Source organism: Pollicipes pollicipes, unplaced genomic scaffold (genome assembly GCF_011947565.3).
Source record: "Pollicipes pollicipes isolate AB1234 unplaced genomic scaffold, Ppol_2.1 Scaffold_1412;HRSCAF=1652_pilon_pilon_pilon, whole genome shotgun sequence".
In the NCBI taxonomy this organism is placed as follows: Eukaryota; Metazoa; Arthropoda; class Thecostraca; order Pollicipedomorpha; family Pollicipedidae; genus Pollicipes; species Pollicipes pollicipes.
In genome coordinates this window covers 1-15581 of record NW_023595936.1, presented here as the reverse complement: position 1 = coordinate 15581, position 15581 = coordinate 1, and the positions used below count along the sequence as shown (strand labels likewise).

Below are 15581 nucleotides of genomic sequence, written 5' to 3'. Positions count from 1 at the left end.
GGGTGGAGAGAGACGACAGGAAACGCTCCACAGGCTGGTCGCAGGACTGGGCGGCGTAGATCTGGCGAGCGAGTGATCGGCCAGCGGCGGGCTTACCTTGACGGTGGAGATGGAGACCGGCTTCAGCACGGGGCTGGGCTGGTCCCCCGGAGATCCGACGGGCCCGTTGTCGCCTGTCCGACACACGCCAGTCACAACCTGGCGACCTGCGACGGACGGCAGCAGCTGCGCCGTGGTTGCCATGGCTACACGCCGTGTTGGTCGGCCAATTCATTGCTGGCAACTCTAGATTGTACATGACCTTTGCGGCTAAGCGTTCCAAAGCAAATGTCTCAAGCAGGTAAGTGGGTGAATGTAAAAACATACGATTTCTACGCCACATCCTCAGCATTGCACAGGCAGTGTTCACGTTGCGCCCATCTTGCATGGGATGGCACACACTGCACACGTGAACCGCCCGCCTCAAACTCGACAGCGTACACTGACCCTGCAGGGGCTGCGAAGACAGCACCACCCTCCACATGTGTATCATGGTGCCCAGCGTGTCGCGCTCGATCACCACGATGTAGAAGGGCTCGGAGAACGTCTCCGTCTGGTGGAGATCGACGATGGCCGAGAAGCTGGGGTCGGCCGGGTACCAGCTGCTCGGGCCCGCCTTGGGTCGGCTGGCGTGGCCGATGATCAGCTGCTCCTGGTACACGTGCAGGAACTGCGTGTGCTCCCAGTCCTGCCGGCCGGCACCGGTCAGCCGCCGTTGACAGGAACACACCCGCTCGCCGGAGCGCGCCGGCACCGTGGCAGCAGCGCCCGGCCGGCACAAGTCAGCCGCTGTTGACAGGAACACACCCGCTCGCCGGAGCGCGCCGGCACCGCGGCAGCAGCGCCCGGCCGGCACCGGTCAGCCGCCGTTGACAGGAACACACCCGCTCGCCGGAGCGCGCCGGCACCGCGGCAGCAGCGCCATCACGGCGCGGGCACAGCGCACAGATCCAAACGTGAAGACTTCGCGGCAAACGGCCACTGCTGACATGCAGCCGAGACCCCCCAACAACGGGCCCACAGAAAACGATCGCTGCCCGCAACGTTCACCGGCATGAACTGCGCACGCCCGGGCAGACGGTTTTAAGTCTGGCATCCAGTCAGTTAAGTCTGAGCCAGTCTGACTTTTAGACAGTTGCTCGGCTACATAAGGCGGCGGCGCCCGCAGCGCGCGCGCAGCGGTGGCGGCATTGGCTGCCGCAGACAGCGGCCGCCACAGCTGGGCGGAGCGGAGCGGGGCTACGCGGGGGCGGGGCGGGGCATGCACTTACGTGCGTCACATCCGGGATGGTGTCCATGTGGATGACGCAGCCGGGCCGCGACGCGGACTGCTGCGAGACAAGCCGGAACGCGTCGGCAATCGACGACTGCGTCTTCAGCTGCACGTGCACGGACGAGCTGTCGGACGACTCGCTGAGACCTGACCCCTGCTGCAAGCGGGCCCATACACTCAGGCACGACGCCGCGCCGCGTGGGCCGGACATGGGGCTTCACAGACACGTCAGCATCCGGCTGGCCTCAGCCCGCACGCATGCACGGCCTCAGCTTCAAGATATAGGAGCAGCACCAGGTGGTCACTGACGGGCGCACGCGACGTTACACGGGGCACCGCGTCTTCTGTGGCCGCCGCCGGGCCGCCGCTGTCCGGGTCGGGCCAGTCACTCACCATGCGCTTCATCTTGCGCTGGGCGTTGTTGATCTCAGCCAGCAGGCTACGCGCGTCGATGACGGCTTGGTACAGGTTCAGGTTGCGGCCGTCCGACGCCACGAAGCAGGTGGAGGGCGAGTTGCAGATGGGGCCAAGCGTGGTGCTGCGGATGGCGACGAGGTCAGCTACGGCGGCGGCAGCGGCGGACCTCACAGTCAGCACGCGGCGGCGCACCGGCACCCACCGTCACACCCAGGCTGCGACGGTCGGCACCACGCAGCCCGCACGGCACCAACGGCCACGGATACGTAAGCGGAGTACAGCAGGGGTGGTGCCGTGTCACACTCGGACACCGGCCCCACATCAGCTCTCAGACGGATGCCGCAAACCTCTCGCGTCGGGAGGCGCCATGCAGCCCGCACGGCACCAACGGCCACTAATACGTAAGCAGAGTACAGCAGGGGTGGTGCCGTGTCGCACTCGGACACCGACCCCAAATCAGCTCTCAGACGGATGCCGCAAACCTCTGGCGTCGGGAGGCGCTACGGGCTGGCCGCCGGAGGAGCCGGCAGTGTGCCGCACCCGAAGCCGCGCGGCCGGCCGCTCACCTGGGCAGCAGGGTGGGCACCCAGGCCACGTGCGAGAAGGCCGACATCTCCGGCACGTTGACGCGGGTGAGCTCTGTGACGCCGCCGGTGCGCGAGAGCGGGCCGATCGGGTCCACGCGCCACAGGATCAGCTCGCTGGTGTACGTCTGCCGCGCGGTCCAGACGGCGCAGTCAGCGGCCGCACCGACCACGCGCCCCGGTCCGGGCACCGCCACACCTCCGTAGCGCCAGCTACACATGTGTAACACTCCCACGTCTGTCTTCAGCTCGGCGCCGAGGCGGAGCGTCAGGGGTTTCAGCATGTTGTCAGCACTCGGAAGGATTATTGGCACTCTTAGCCGGCGGGTGGTCGACTGAGCTGCGCCCAGCGGCGGTGGCGCAACACGCAGCTGATGTCGGTCCGAAACATGTCACCACATCAGCCAAGGACACAGACCGTTGGACACACAAAGCACCTGCGTGTCACGGCGTAGCAGGGGATAAGTTGCGTCGTTGTGGGCGGTAACGGACGCACACGGAAACCAACCCGGTCGGCCGACAATACTGAGACGAAACACGTACACACACACACAAGCACGCACGCACGCACGCACGCATAAACTGTTCGTAAAATGCCGCATACAAAAACCGGAGTATAGACGCAGTGCATAATTCAGAGGCGCAAAGAGGTCGCTCGGCGGTCAATCCGTCACCCCCTCCCCACCGTCTGCACGCTGCCTGTCGCCGTCGGCGGCCCACCTGCGTGTCGGCGCCGGGCGAGGCCGGCTCGGCCGTCTGGCCGGCGCGCGGCTGCGGGTTGTGGTGTGACGTGCTCAGCATCAGCGGCAGCACCGGGTGGCACGTGATGTCGTTGACGCGGAAGCGGTGACCGCAGACGCGGCGGTCATGCGCCACGTTCAGCACCGTCTTGAACTTGCAGTCCTCGCTGAACGTGATGGACCAGAGGTTGAGCGACCCGTTGGCGTGCTTGCTGACCATGGCCATGCTGGGGAAGGGCGGCGGCGGCGGCGGACAGCAGCCGGGCGATTCCGGCTCGGCCGGCTCGGCCACCACCGCCGCCGCCGCCGGCGGCGCCGCCGCGAACAGGCATAGCTTGGTCGACATGGTCATGGCGTCCCCCAACGGGAACGCCTGCGGGATCCGGGACGAGAACGACACTTGTGCCTGCCGGAACGACGGCTGGTGCTCGTCCAGGTAGTCGATCGTCCTGCGGGCGAGAGGGAGGGGGGGGGGGGGGGTGAGCGGTGACGCGGAGGAGACCACCAATGGCAGCGCAGAGCACTCAGACGCTGACGGTACCGCAGCGGACCCGCTCACACAGCGCCGACACGTGGTAACCGCGCACACGAGACACGGCCAGTGGGTCGGCACAGCATGGCCGTCGCTAGCGCGCACCATCTCGCCTGCCATCGCCCGCCCGCTCACCACACGAGGAAGCTGCCGTCCACGGGGTGTATGGAGAAGAGCAGGTCGGCGCCCTGCTCCCAGTCGCGCAGCAGCGTGGCCAGACGGCTCTCTAGGTCGTCGGAGACGGCGTAGCCGGCCGCCGCTGCGTCCAGCGTGTTGGACGACGAGACGGCGCTCAGGTTGGCCGGCGAGTTGGAAAGCACGCCGTCGTCAGAGCCCTCGGCCGGCGGAGACGTTTCTGGCGGCGCCAGACGGCCAGCCTCAGACTCAGACAATGCTCACCACACAGGCTCGCCGTCAAGCGCGCGTGCACGGCCCACATGGAGGCTTCTCCGACAGCAGATGTCCAACACACACACGACACCAACCGACGACTCGACACTCCTCACGTACGTCCCTGCTCACTCCGCGGGAGGGACACACGACACCAACCGACGACTCGACACTCCTCACGTACGTCCCTGCTCACTCCGCGGGAGGGACACACGACACCAACCGACAACTCGACACTCCTCACGTACGTCCCTGCTCACTCCGCGGGCGGGACACACGACACCAACCGACGACTCGACACTCCTCACGTACGTCCCTGCTCACTCCGCGGGAGGGACACGCATGAGGCACAACTGGCCACGACATGCTCCGCACGACGAGCAGACTCTCAGACTGCGGCAGACAAAAACGGCCTCTGTGCGCCGCACACTGCCCTGCCCGCGACACAAAACACATGAAACTGTCCGTCCCTGCACGGCGACCAATCAGAAGCTCCTGATAGCTGGGAACGCATGTTGTTGTTGTTGTTCATTTGAGTTTTCGGGCGCGTCGACTGCAGTGGTCATTTTGCGCCCATAACAATGCTGTTACTTAATTAGTACGGTGTGAAAATGACTTGAAAATCAATATCTTTTAAAAACGAAAAGAGCTGCTTGGGACCAAGAAAGGAGGAACTGTCACCAAGCACATCGTTTATCGTCAGGGTCGAAGCCTGTGAACCAAAGTGACGTCGTCGTTCTTCGAAGAGGCATGGACATGATATAATGACATGATGGACAGTCAGGACGGCACCACACCGCTGGCATAGGGGTCTGTCGGCTCCATGTAACAGATGGCCATGGGTGGCATAGGTATGCCCAATGCGCAGCCTGCATAAAACCACCTCTTCCCACCGCACACTGCGAGAGCATGACGACCACAAGCCCAACTCTGTCTTTATTGCCCTGAGCTTATTGCCCCCCACCTGGTCCCAACAGCGCTGCAATCTGCTTCTCAGGAAGGTCTTGACTGCCGGGTAAAAATCTCTGGCAGGGATAGGCAAAAACCGGGTATATGGTGCTACCGCTGCTCGCTTAGCAGCGGCATCAGCCAGTTCGTTGCCCACGATACCGACGTGACTAGGGATCCAGCATAGTGCAACTCTCTTTCCAACCCGATTCAATTGTGTCAGGCGTGATAAAATGTCCTGTAAAAGGAGACATGATGGATAAAAAGACTTCAGTGCAGAGAGACTGCTCAGTGAATCTGTAAAAATGGCGTGTGAAGATTCTTCACCCACTTCGATGAAACATATCGCCTTGGTGATTGCAACTAATTCCGCCCGTAAAAACTGACGAGTGGGCCGGTAACGAGAACGATCGAGTGACGGACCCGCTAACGAAAGCACAACCCACGCCATCCGAGGTTTTGGATCCGTCTGTGTATGTCAGGGTATATCCTTCATAACACGCCAAAAGCTCAACTGCCCTGGATCTCAGTAGGTGTGGTGTGACGTCTTTTTTCCTAATTTCCGTAAGCGAGGTGTCAATGAAGGGTGTGGTCATTTGCCAAGGAGGAGAAGCCAGGCGGCTTACATGCCTTACACCCCGAACAGGAATTCCGCTCTCAAGCAATAACGCTCTCATTCGGGAACCAAAAGTTAAAGCGTGCTGCTGCGGCCCATGACGAAGAGAACTTACTGCAAACCGCGAAAATATTGCAGAATATGTCGGGTGAAGTGGGAACTGCCGCAGCTTCAAGGCATAACGCATGCCAAGCATTTTCCTCCTCGTCGAAAGTGGTGGTTCGTGTGCCTCCGTTAAAAGGCTGACGGAAGGTGATGTGCGAAACGCCCCAGTAGCAATGCGAATGGCAGTATGGTGGACGGTATCAAGAACACGCTTGCTGGATTCAGACGCGCCATCATAAGCAAAGCATGCATAATCCAGTTTGGAGCGGACGAGGGAACGATATAAAAGCATAAGCGTGCTTCCGTCTGCCCCATACGATGTGCGAGACACACACTTTAGTATGTTGAGAGATTTAAAGCATCGATCGCGTAACATTTTAAGATGTGCGTTATATGTAAGGCGGCGGTCAAAGTGTATCCCAAGATACCTGGCCACGGCCTTATTTGGAATAGAGCGACCATATAGACGGATGCTCAGATCATCACATCGCTGGCGACGACAAAAATGCATCGCAACGGTCTTGTCGCCTGAAAAACGAAACCCGTTCATGTCACCCCATCTTTCAACGCGGTCCACAGCCAGCTGGAGACGCCGCTCCATCGCTGGTGCTCTCGCTGCACTGGTCCAAATAGTAAAATCGTCAACAAAAAGGGCACGTCCGACCGACTGTGGGAGCACATCACAAATATCATTTATCATAACTGCGAACAGTGCAACACTTAACACGCCGCCCTGGGGCACGCCGTTTATTTGTTCGTACCTGTCGGAGAGGACGTTGCCGACCCGAAAACGGAAGTATCGTTTGGCTAAAAACCTTTGGAGAAAAGCACCCATATGGCCACGTATACCATATTTAAAGAGCTTTTGAACAATACCATGGCGCCATGTGGTGTCATAGGCGGCTTCAATGTCGAAGAATACTGTTCCCATATGCGCTTTTTCTTGAAAAGACTTGCGAACCGTGGTGTCCAGTGTTAAGAGATGGTCCACCGTACTACGGTTTTTCCTAAATCCGCACTGCGAGTTACTAAAAATATCGTTGTTCTCTAAAAACCAAGTGAGTCGCACGTTTACCATCTTTTCCATGAGCTTGGACAGTGATGACGTCAGTGAAATGGGTCGGTAATGAAGAGGGTCCAGCCCACTCTTTCCCTGTTTTAGGATAGGCACCACAACAGCTTCCCGCCAGGCCGGAGGGAACTCACCTCTTGACCACACCCTATTGAAGGCCGCCAATAGTGCACGACGTGCACACGGAGGCAGATGTCGGAGCATCTCATTGTGGATGTCATCAGGACCTTCCGATACACTACGAAGTCTTCCGATTGCCGACTCCAACTCCACCAAAGTGAAGGGCTCATTGTACGCCTGTGGTTGCCTTGTAGAAAAGTTCACTACGGTTTTTTCGGATCGTGCTCTTTGCCGTAAAAACTGTGGGCTCATGTTTGCACCTTCGCTACGGTGGGAGAGTGCTCGGGCGATCCCGTTAGCCACATCCAACGGATGAGTCACCACCTGGCCGTTAACATGTAACACAGGAAGTGGCACGGATGAAAACTGCCCGGAGATACGTTTGATCCGAGCCCACACCTGCGAAGTTGGTGTGAATCGGTTGAGCGTGCTTATGTACATACGCCAGGATTCACGTTTCGCTTCTTTTATCGTGCGGCGGGCGAAAGCCCTGGCTTTCTTAAAGGCTACTAAATTCTCCAAGCTACTTCTGGCGTCAAAAGCTCGGAAAGCACGTTTGCGTGCGCGAATTGCGTCACGACACTTCTCCGTCCACCACGGCACAGGAGTGCGACGAGGAAATCCAGAAGTGCGCGGGATGTAATCGCTAGCGCAATCTAGAAGTCTGTGAGTAAAATCCTCAATAGAGGGTGCCACCCTCACACCTCCGGTCTGACATAATGTCTCCAGTCGAGCCTCAAACTATCTCCAGTCAGCCTTTTTTTAAATTCCAACGTCGTGGTCTTACACCCAACGTTCCCCTTATTTGGAATCGAAGCCACACTGGGAGGTGATCGCTGCCCATTGGATCATCTGCCACAGACCACTCAAGGCTCTCCACCAGCTCGGGACTAGAAAGACTCAGGTCAAGCGCGGAAGTCTGACCAGACGGCAGTGTAAAATGAGTACGAGTCCCTGTGTTTAAAATACACAGTGACGAGTCACGGATAAAATGTTCGCACATCCTTCCGCGGGTGTTCGTGCTATCACAGCCCCACGCGGTATGATGAGCGTTGAAGTCGCCTAAAAGAAGACATGGTGAAGGCAACTCATGCACTAAACGTCTCATGCCTTCCAATGGAAAACCGACGCCAGGTGGAAGATATAAAGAACACACCGTGATGTGACGGTGATTAAAATGTAGGCGTGCGGCTACAGCCTGTAGCGTAGACCGCAGGTTAAACCTCCTGGCTGGCACGCTGTGGTGGACTGCAAGAAGGACACCACCATGTGCGATACCGTCAGTTAACACATCATTGCGAAACAGGGCGTATCCCTTCAGCGTGCAGTGGTGACTAGAAGCAAGCTTGGTCTCCTGCAGCGCTACGGCTGCAGGACAGTGCTTGCTGACGACAGCCTGGAGGTCGAGGGCATTCGCCCTTATTCCTCTACAGTTCCACTGTAAAAAGGCCTGTAAAGGGGGCGTGTTAAAAAGCCGGTTGGAGGTCACATACTAAAACCGGGCACGTCCTAAAAGAACTGGGCTGCGCCAGTTGCAGAAGCAGACTTTTCTGACTGAGAGCCACGGTTGGAATCTGTAGGGAGGTGCCCCACTCTGGGACGAGTTCTGGGGCTCCCGCCGTCAGATGGAGATGGGGGACCGGCCGGGGCACGCTTGACGCCAGCGTACCCGGTCCGGGGTGGCGGCGGGGGAGGGCCCATCGGCGGGCCTCTACCGGGCGTCTGGGGGTCAGCGGGGGCCTCCACTGGCCTTCTCGGCGATGGTGTGCCACTGCGAGGGGTGGGCTCCTTGCTTGCAACGGACAAGCGATTGGCCGTCTTAGCCCTCTCCAACTCCGCTAGGCGGGCCCGCTTGGCGTCGCGGGCGCGCCTGTCCGCCTCATGCCGTTCCATCGTTTCCGCTGCTCGTCCACACACACTCGCCAGCGTCGCCGGAGGCGACGAGGGCAGCGGAGTGACAGACGGCGAGGAAGGCCGAGCCCGCGGACCATGGCCGCGCTTGACCACCGTCCATCCCTCCTCCTCCCCCGCCTGCGACCCCGACGACACAGCGTTGGTAGAGCAGGACACAACTGAAGGACCAGGAGGATCCGACTGGGCGGGGGTCGTCCGCCCCGCCGGCACCACAGACAAACCGAAGGATCGCAGGAGCGTGATGAGTTGGACCGCTGACATGTGACTGATGCTGGTGGACTGTGGTACAGAGGTTTTGGATTTTTCGGCATAAGATACCTTGGGGTGATTAGCCTCATACTGTTCACGCGCCTCGCGGAAAGAAATGTTCTTTGAAGTTTTGAGTGATATAATTTCCTTTTCCTTCATGAAGGATGGACAACTTCGATCGAAAGTTGTGTGCGGTACCTGCCCCGTGCTACAGTTCACGCACCAGGGCTGCACAGAGGTACACTGGTCTCCCGAATGCTCGGAAGATGCACACTTCCCACAGACAGCTCGATTGCGGCAGTGTGGTTTTGTATGACCAAAGCGCTGGCATTGAAAACATCGCATCGGATTCGGGACGAAGATCCTGACTTTGACAACTGCGTAGCCAATGCGGATATCAGACGGTAAATCAGGCCGGTTGAATGTCAGTATAATGTTGTTTGTAGGGATTTGGTCATCACCCCTCCTGGTCGTGATCCTACGTGCTGCCGTGACCCCGAAAATTCCCAACTCTTCGATGATTTCCTCCTCGCTGACGTCACGAAGGTCATAGCAGTTTATGATACCTTTTGAGAAATTTTTGGTGTGGTGCGGTGTGACCGTGACCGGCACGCTCACGTCTCGCTTTGCACCCTCGGTTCTCGCGGCATATACAAATTCAGTTACAGTCAAAGCTCGAGCCGCATCGGTGCCGTTTGCGAACTCCACTTCGATCGCGCCGTCCCTCAGCTTGTCACAGCGGGTGACTTTTCCCAACCTGTCGCATCCGTTTCGGCGCTGAAACGGTGAAAGCGATGTCAGGTTCTTCACATCACTCCGGAAGACAAGAACGCGTGGGGCAGGTGGAACCGACTCCTCGCTGCACCCTAAATTCATCGCAGTCCGTCCCCCTCTCGGGGGGTGGGAGTTTTTTGGGTTTGTAGATGCCATGCAAGGTTGTTCTTTATTTCGGCACTGGGGCTCCCCACCCACCTCGGAGCCCAACTGGGGGACGGCCCACTCACCAGTTGGTGGTGGTGCCGCCAGGGCTACCTCGGTGCTATACGGGGCGGACGACGCCTCCCACACGGCCAGGTGTAACCGGGGAGACCCCTCCCCGCCCTGACCGTGGTTCAGCGCCGCCGCCCCTTGACCCCTTAAGCCGCTGCGCGCGGCCAGACGCCCCAAGCGGAACCCGCAAGGAGCACCCAACCGCGACGCGAGCGACAAGCCGCTAGACCCGTGTGGGGCCCCACGGGCCCCCCGCGCCCCCGGATATCCTGGCCAAAGTGGAGTGTTGGGACGCGCCGTGACTGACCCGCACGACGCGCCCCTCAGCCACCAGGATCCGATCAACCCGGGGACGTGGGCGAGGGGGCACGGCGACCCCGATAAAACGAGGATGAGGAGTGGTGATAGGGCCGGATGCGGGAGTGCGGGTAAAGTGGAAGGAGCGGGCGGGACAAGGAGCAGGAGCTCACGTACCGCCAGGGTCGCTACGCCCTGAGAGGAACAGCTTGCGCTGTCCACCCGTTACCGGAGCTGGGACCCGAGGGGGCGCTAGTCTCCTACACCGACCGAAGCCGGTGCCCCTGCGGGGCTGAGAACGCATGGCCTCAGAGCTCCTCCCGCCGTGGTTCAGCCGGTGCCAGTCCTACCGGGGTGCTACTGGCGCCGCGGCCACGCGTACCTCGCTCCACCGCCTCTTGCTGCTGCTGCTGCTCCAGTCGGAGGTCGGGCCCCCGGCCGCACGTACCTCGCTCCGCCGCCTCCTGCTGCTGCTGCTCCAGCCGGAGGCCGGGCCCCCGGCCGCACGTACCTCGCTCCGCCGCCTCCTGCTGCTGCTGCTGTTCCAGTCGGAGGCCGGGCCCCCGGCCGCACGTACCTCGCTCAGCCGCCTCCTGCTGCTGCTGCTGCTCCAGTCGGAGGCCGGGCCCCCGGCCGCACGTACCTCGCTCCGTCGCCTTCTGCTGCTGCTGCTGCTGCTCCAGTCGGAGGCCGGGCCCCCGGCCGCACGTACCTCGCTCCGCCGCCTCCTGCTGCTGCTGCTGCTCCAGCCGGTCGATCTCTGCCATCAGCCGCTCCATCTCGTCCGTGTACGTCATCTCCTTGTTGTTGAGCCAGTGCACCATGAAGTTCATGGACGAGCCCGCCTCAGAGGTGCCCATGCTCGGCACCAGAGGGATATCTGCGGTGGCGACATCCGCGCGGCGTCAGCAGCGTCCGGCGTCAGCACCGACGCCGCGCTCACGCCCGACCGATGCCGGAGCGACAGAACGCAGCCAACAGAGGGCCAGTCGCCACAATGCGGCGGCATGGGATGCTCCCCAAACAACAAGACAGCAGCACGGGACACGCGCTTCTTCTTTAACGAAAATTGGTCGGGCTTGTGTCAGGCGTCTTTGGCATACCGCCTGTGAGGTACCACCGGCATAATGCCAAAGACGGTGGCATCAAGACCTTCGTTCATATTTGCCTTTCACAATCACCAAGAAATTTTGGCAATGAGTATTGTACGATCAGGACTTGGTGGGCGGAAGCGAAAGCGGATCAGGACGCAATGTGGGCGGAAGCGAAATTTCAACTAACATGCCAGTGAGGGAACGGTCCGCACGAGACTGCACAAGGCCACGGGTTATCGTCTCCTCTAACTTCACCACGGTGGCATCAAGACCTATGTCCAGCTCAGCACAGCCACGCACAAAACCACATGTTTCCGAGCGACAGCATTGTTTTGGTAGCAAGCCGTATGCGGTATTCTTTGCGTTTGATGCCGACTGGTCTCTCCAACAAGTCCGAACTAACCAAGCGCTGCCGATGACCTGAGCGGCGGCCTGACCCGTGACCTGACTCTGTGCCACTGGCCTGAAACGGCGCTGGTACCGACGCTGGTTTGATCGCGTGCTGCTGGCCTGACCCTAAGTTACCGCTGGTTCCACTCCTGTTACAGGGCCAACTCAGTCATGCGTCTGACCTGACCACATCCCACGTCCCTGCCCTGTCCTGCCCTGACCCAACCTGACCTAATCTGTCCCGCCCTGCCCTGCCGACCTGATCTAACCTGTTCTGCCCTTATCCCGTCGTGTCGTGTCGTGTCGTGTCGTGTCGTGTCGTGTCGTCCGTGCCGTGCCGTGCCCTGATCTGACCAGACGGGCGTGACTGACCTGACTCGGCGTTGATGCTGGCCGCCAGGTGGAAGTGCAGCGTCTGCATGGCGGCCCGCTGGGCGCCGCCGCCGTCGTCGCCGTTCATCGACGACAGCGAGTCGATCAGGCGCCAGTCGGGCGGCTGGCTGGACGACCGGTGCGGTCGCCGCAGGTGGAAACATTGCCTGCACGCAGCGACACCGCCAGGTCAGCGGCTGCCAGCCGCATCCACGCTGCTTAGCCGGGTCAACGAACGCGTCCATATCACGAGCGCCGCTGCGGTGTGGAGAAGTCTCAGAAATTGGTGTTTTACACTGCGACTTGCGGCTTACGAGCACGCATGCTTAAGCACGATGCATTATGAGACATAAGAGATCATTCTGAAATGAGTGATCAAATCATTCAGCCGTGGCGCCCTCATCGCTGCCAGGCCCAGTCATGCCACAGGAGCGCATGTACCGCAGCCGGCAGCGGCTCACGATCCGTCCGACTCACCGCATGTGTTTGAACTTGTGCAGCACCTTGTGCTGCTTGTGTTTCCTGGGCAGGTACATGGAGTCGTGCGAGGTAGCCGACAGCCAGCCCATGTCCACCATGCCGTCGTCGGGCACGCGCGTCGTCTCCACCCAGACGCGGCAGATGCTGTCCCGACAGGACGTCACCAGCATGTTGGCCACAGCGCCCCTGTCGGCGGGCGGCGGCGGTCACGCGCCGGCCCGGAGACGCGCTCCAACGGTCGCCGGCGACGGAAGGGCAGCGCCGATCACAGAGCCGAACACGGACGCGGCATGGCCGGAAGGCCACCGTCAGACGAACGGACGGGGCGACAGCGTGGCAGGGTGACGGGCGGGTAGGGCGGCCTCCGGCGGAGACGCTGACCAACCGGTACACAGGACACAGCGCACAGGGACACGGCGGCGGCTCGGTTCGCAGACCCACGGACGTGTCGGAGGTGGGGTGCTACTGGTGACCGGGAGCGGGACTCTCAGTCCTGGACCGGAGCCCCTCCGGACCGGGGGAGGGGGAGGGGGGGGGCGGACTGGGACCCCGCCGGGCCGGGGGAAGGCGGACCGGGTCCGGACGGCGCCCGGAGCAGGGCGGCGGCGCTCGCTCACCGGTGCATGAACTTGCTGGTGTGACGCCACTGCAGGCCGGTGACTGGCAGCGGGTGCGCCAGGTAGATGAAGTCGTACGTGACGCCGTCCCACTCGGCCCAGCTGGCCCCGTGCCGGTAGGACGGGTGCGCTGCGGCAGGAGGCGTGCCGATCAGCTGCAGGCGGTGGGCCCAGCTGCCGCTGTCAGCTGCCTCCTGCCAGCTGTCTGCTGTCTACAGCGAACCACGCTCGGAAACGTCCCATCTAGCACCACATTGCAAAACTTCCACAGAAGCTCGTACTTTGAGTTCGAGGGCACTCGCGGTCTTTCGTGACCGCGACGCGCAAGCGGTGCTCCATCGCAGCCGGTCTTGGCCCTGGCCTGCCGACCCGCCCGGCCGGCTCGCGGTCTGAGACCAGCCGCCACGCTGCTTACCTTGCTTCTTCTCGTACCAGACCTTGACGATCTGGTCGGCGCTGCCGGCCGTGGCGAAGAGAGAGCCGTCGCGCGAGAATGCCATGAAGTGCACCGGCTCGGCGGTGCGCACGCGCCAGAAGCACTCCCAGACGTGACCGGCCGCGTCCTCGTGCTCCTCGCCCACGGCGAACTTGACGCGGCGCGCCTCGGCTGCGCCGGCAGACGTCTCGTTAGTCGGCCGCGCTGCACACCGCGCGGTGGTCGGTGCGGTCCTCGGACCGCCGCACCACACAGTCCACCCACCCAGCCGTTGTCTGTACGACGGCAGGCTAACTCTCTGCAGGGCGAGGGCTTTGACAGGACCTAGGCTATCATAACGCAGCCGCTGGAGAAGCCAACATTCGTCTGGCATCCGCATCGTGTTTGATTCTTTTGACGTTTCTTTTGTTATTTAGAGGGTACCGAAAACACGCATCATTGTCTGGGGTGTGAGCGTCCGTCCACATAACGTCACCCCAATTTCCAACCCCATGTTGTGAAAATGTCCATCACAACGCACACGTAAGTTCTCGGCGACCAATACGTACATGAAGCGCGTACAGTACATCCATGCGCAGCTGCCACCGAGAAACATCGTAAAAGTAAAAAAGATCTGCACGCCGTCTGAATCGCAGGCAACCAGCAAACACTCACGGCTGACAAAGCCGTCCACATGACATGCCCAGCCTGTCGAGGTATGCCCCAACCCGCCCGTCACAGACGGCACAGCGAGAGCCGCGCTTGCGCGGCGGCCTTGGTCCGGGCGCCGACCACTCACCGAGGTCCTCCTCGCGCGCCTTTTTGACCCACATCTGGAGGAAATCGCCGCCGGTCAGCAGGTGCGTGCCGTCCAGGTTCCAGGAGAGGTTGTGGATGGCGCAGTTGGCACGGATCGTGTCCTGCAGCACCCAGCGCGACTTGAGCGGCCTTGTAAACAGAGCGGCGGGCCGGCGTCAGACGGCAGACTGGTGGCCGGCCCGGCCCGGCGCGCCGCCAGCCAGCGGCCGCCGCGCCCCTCCAAAGCAAGGGACAAACTCCGCCGGTCGTGCTGACACCACTACCACAAGCCGAGACGGTCGCGACGCAGCAGCAGCCGGGGTCTGGTCAGATGGCCTGGGCAGCATACCTCTATCCCTACGACCCCTTTACATGGTCTGGTCAGCAGATCAGTAGCATGGTTCCACAGGCGGGGTGTGGTCACCTGATCCTGTCAGCGTGGTCTGGTCACGTGGTCCCGTTGCATTATTCCAGTTAGCAGGTTATTGGAGTCCTGCCACATGGTCATCTCAGCGAGGTTCGGTGAGAGTAACTGGTCAAACCGCCATCCACTGATCGCTGGCGACCGCCAGCGCATGGCCGATGGCAGACTCTCCGCTGCTGGCACCCGGGCGACGTGAGACACTGGGAGGGGACGGACAGCCTAAGGAGACTCCGCTGCTGGCACCCGGGCGATCGGAGACTGGGGGGATGGATGGACAGCCTAAGGAGACTTATCCGCAGCGGCACACCAGGCGACGTGAGCACTGGGAGGAGATGGACAGCCTGAGGAGACTCCGCTGCTGGCACCCGGGCGACGTGAGCACTGGGAGGGGATGGACAGCCTGAGGAGACTCCGCAGCTGGCACCCGGGCGACGTGAGCACTGGGAGGGGATGGACAGCCTGAGGAGACTCCGCAGCTGGCACCCGGGCGACGTGAGCACTGGGAGGAGATGGACAGCCTGAGGAGACTCCGCAGCTGGCACCCGGGCGACGTGGGCACTGGGAGGGATGGACAGCCTGAGGAGACTCGCCGCTGGCACCCGGGCGACGTGGGCACTGGGAGGGATGGACGGTCGGAGGAGACTCCGCTGCTGGCACCCGGGCGACGTGAGCACTGGGAGGGGATGGACGGTCGGAGGAGACTCC

At 61.3% G+C, this 15581-nt stretch overlaps 1 protein-coding gene across 1 annotated transcript in view; it reads right to left on the bottom strand.

Moving 5' to 3' along the window:
* LOC119095865 (dmX-like protein 2) overlaps nt 1-14602 on the bottom strand; it is a gene marked incomplete at both ends in the record, with an annotated part of 43684 nt that extends 29082 nt beyond the window's left edge. The window contains 13 exons of the mRNA XM_037218759.1: nt 97-173; nt 487-727; nt 1311-1469; nt 1706-1850; nt 2296-2441; nt 3034-3502; nt 3721-3940; nt 10999-11166; nt 12143-12309; nt 12620-12808; nt 13240-13369; nt 13655-13846; nt 14454-14602. Coding sequence (XP_037074654.1) covers nt 97-173; nt 487-727; nt 1311-1469; nt 1706-1850; nt 2296-2441; nt 3034-3502; nt 3721-3940; nt 10999-11166; nt 12143-12309; nt 12620-12808; nt 13240-13369; nt 13655-13846; nt 14454-14602 — 2452 coding nt within the window. The remainder of the gene's footprint in view (nt 1-96; nt 174-486; nt 728-1310; nt 1470-1705; nt 1851-2295; nt 2442-3033; nt 3503-3720; nt 3941-10998; nt 11167-12142; nt 12310-12619; nt 12809-13239; nt 13370-13654; nt 13847-14453) is intronic.
* Between the last annotated feature and the right edge of the window lie 979 nt (nt 14603-15581).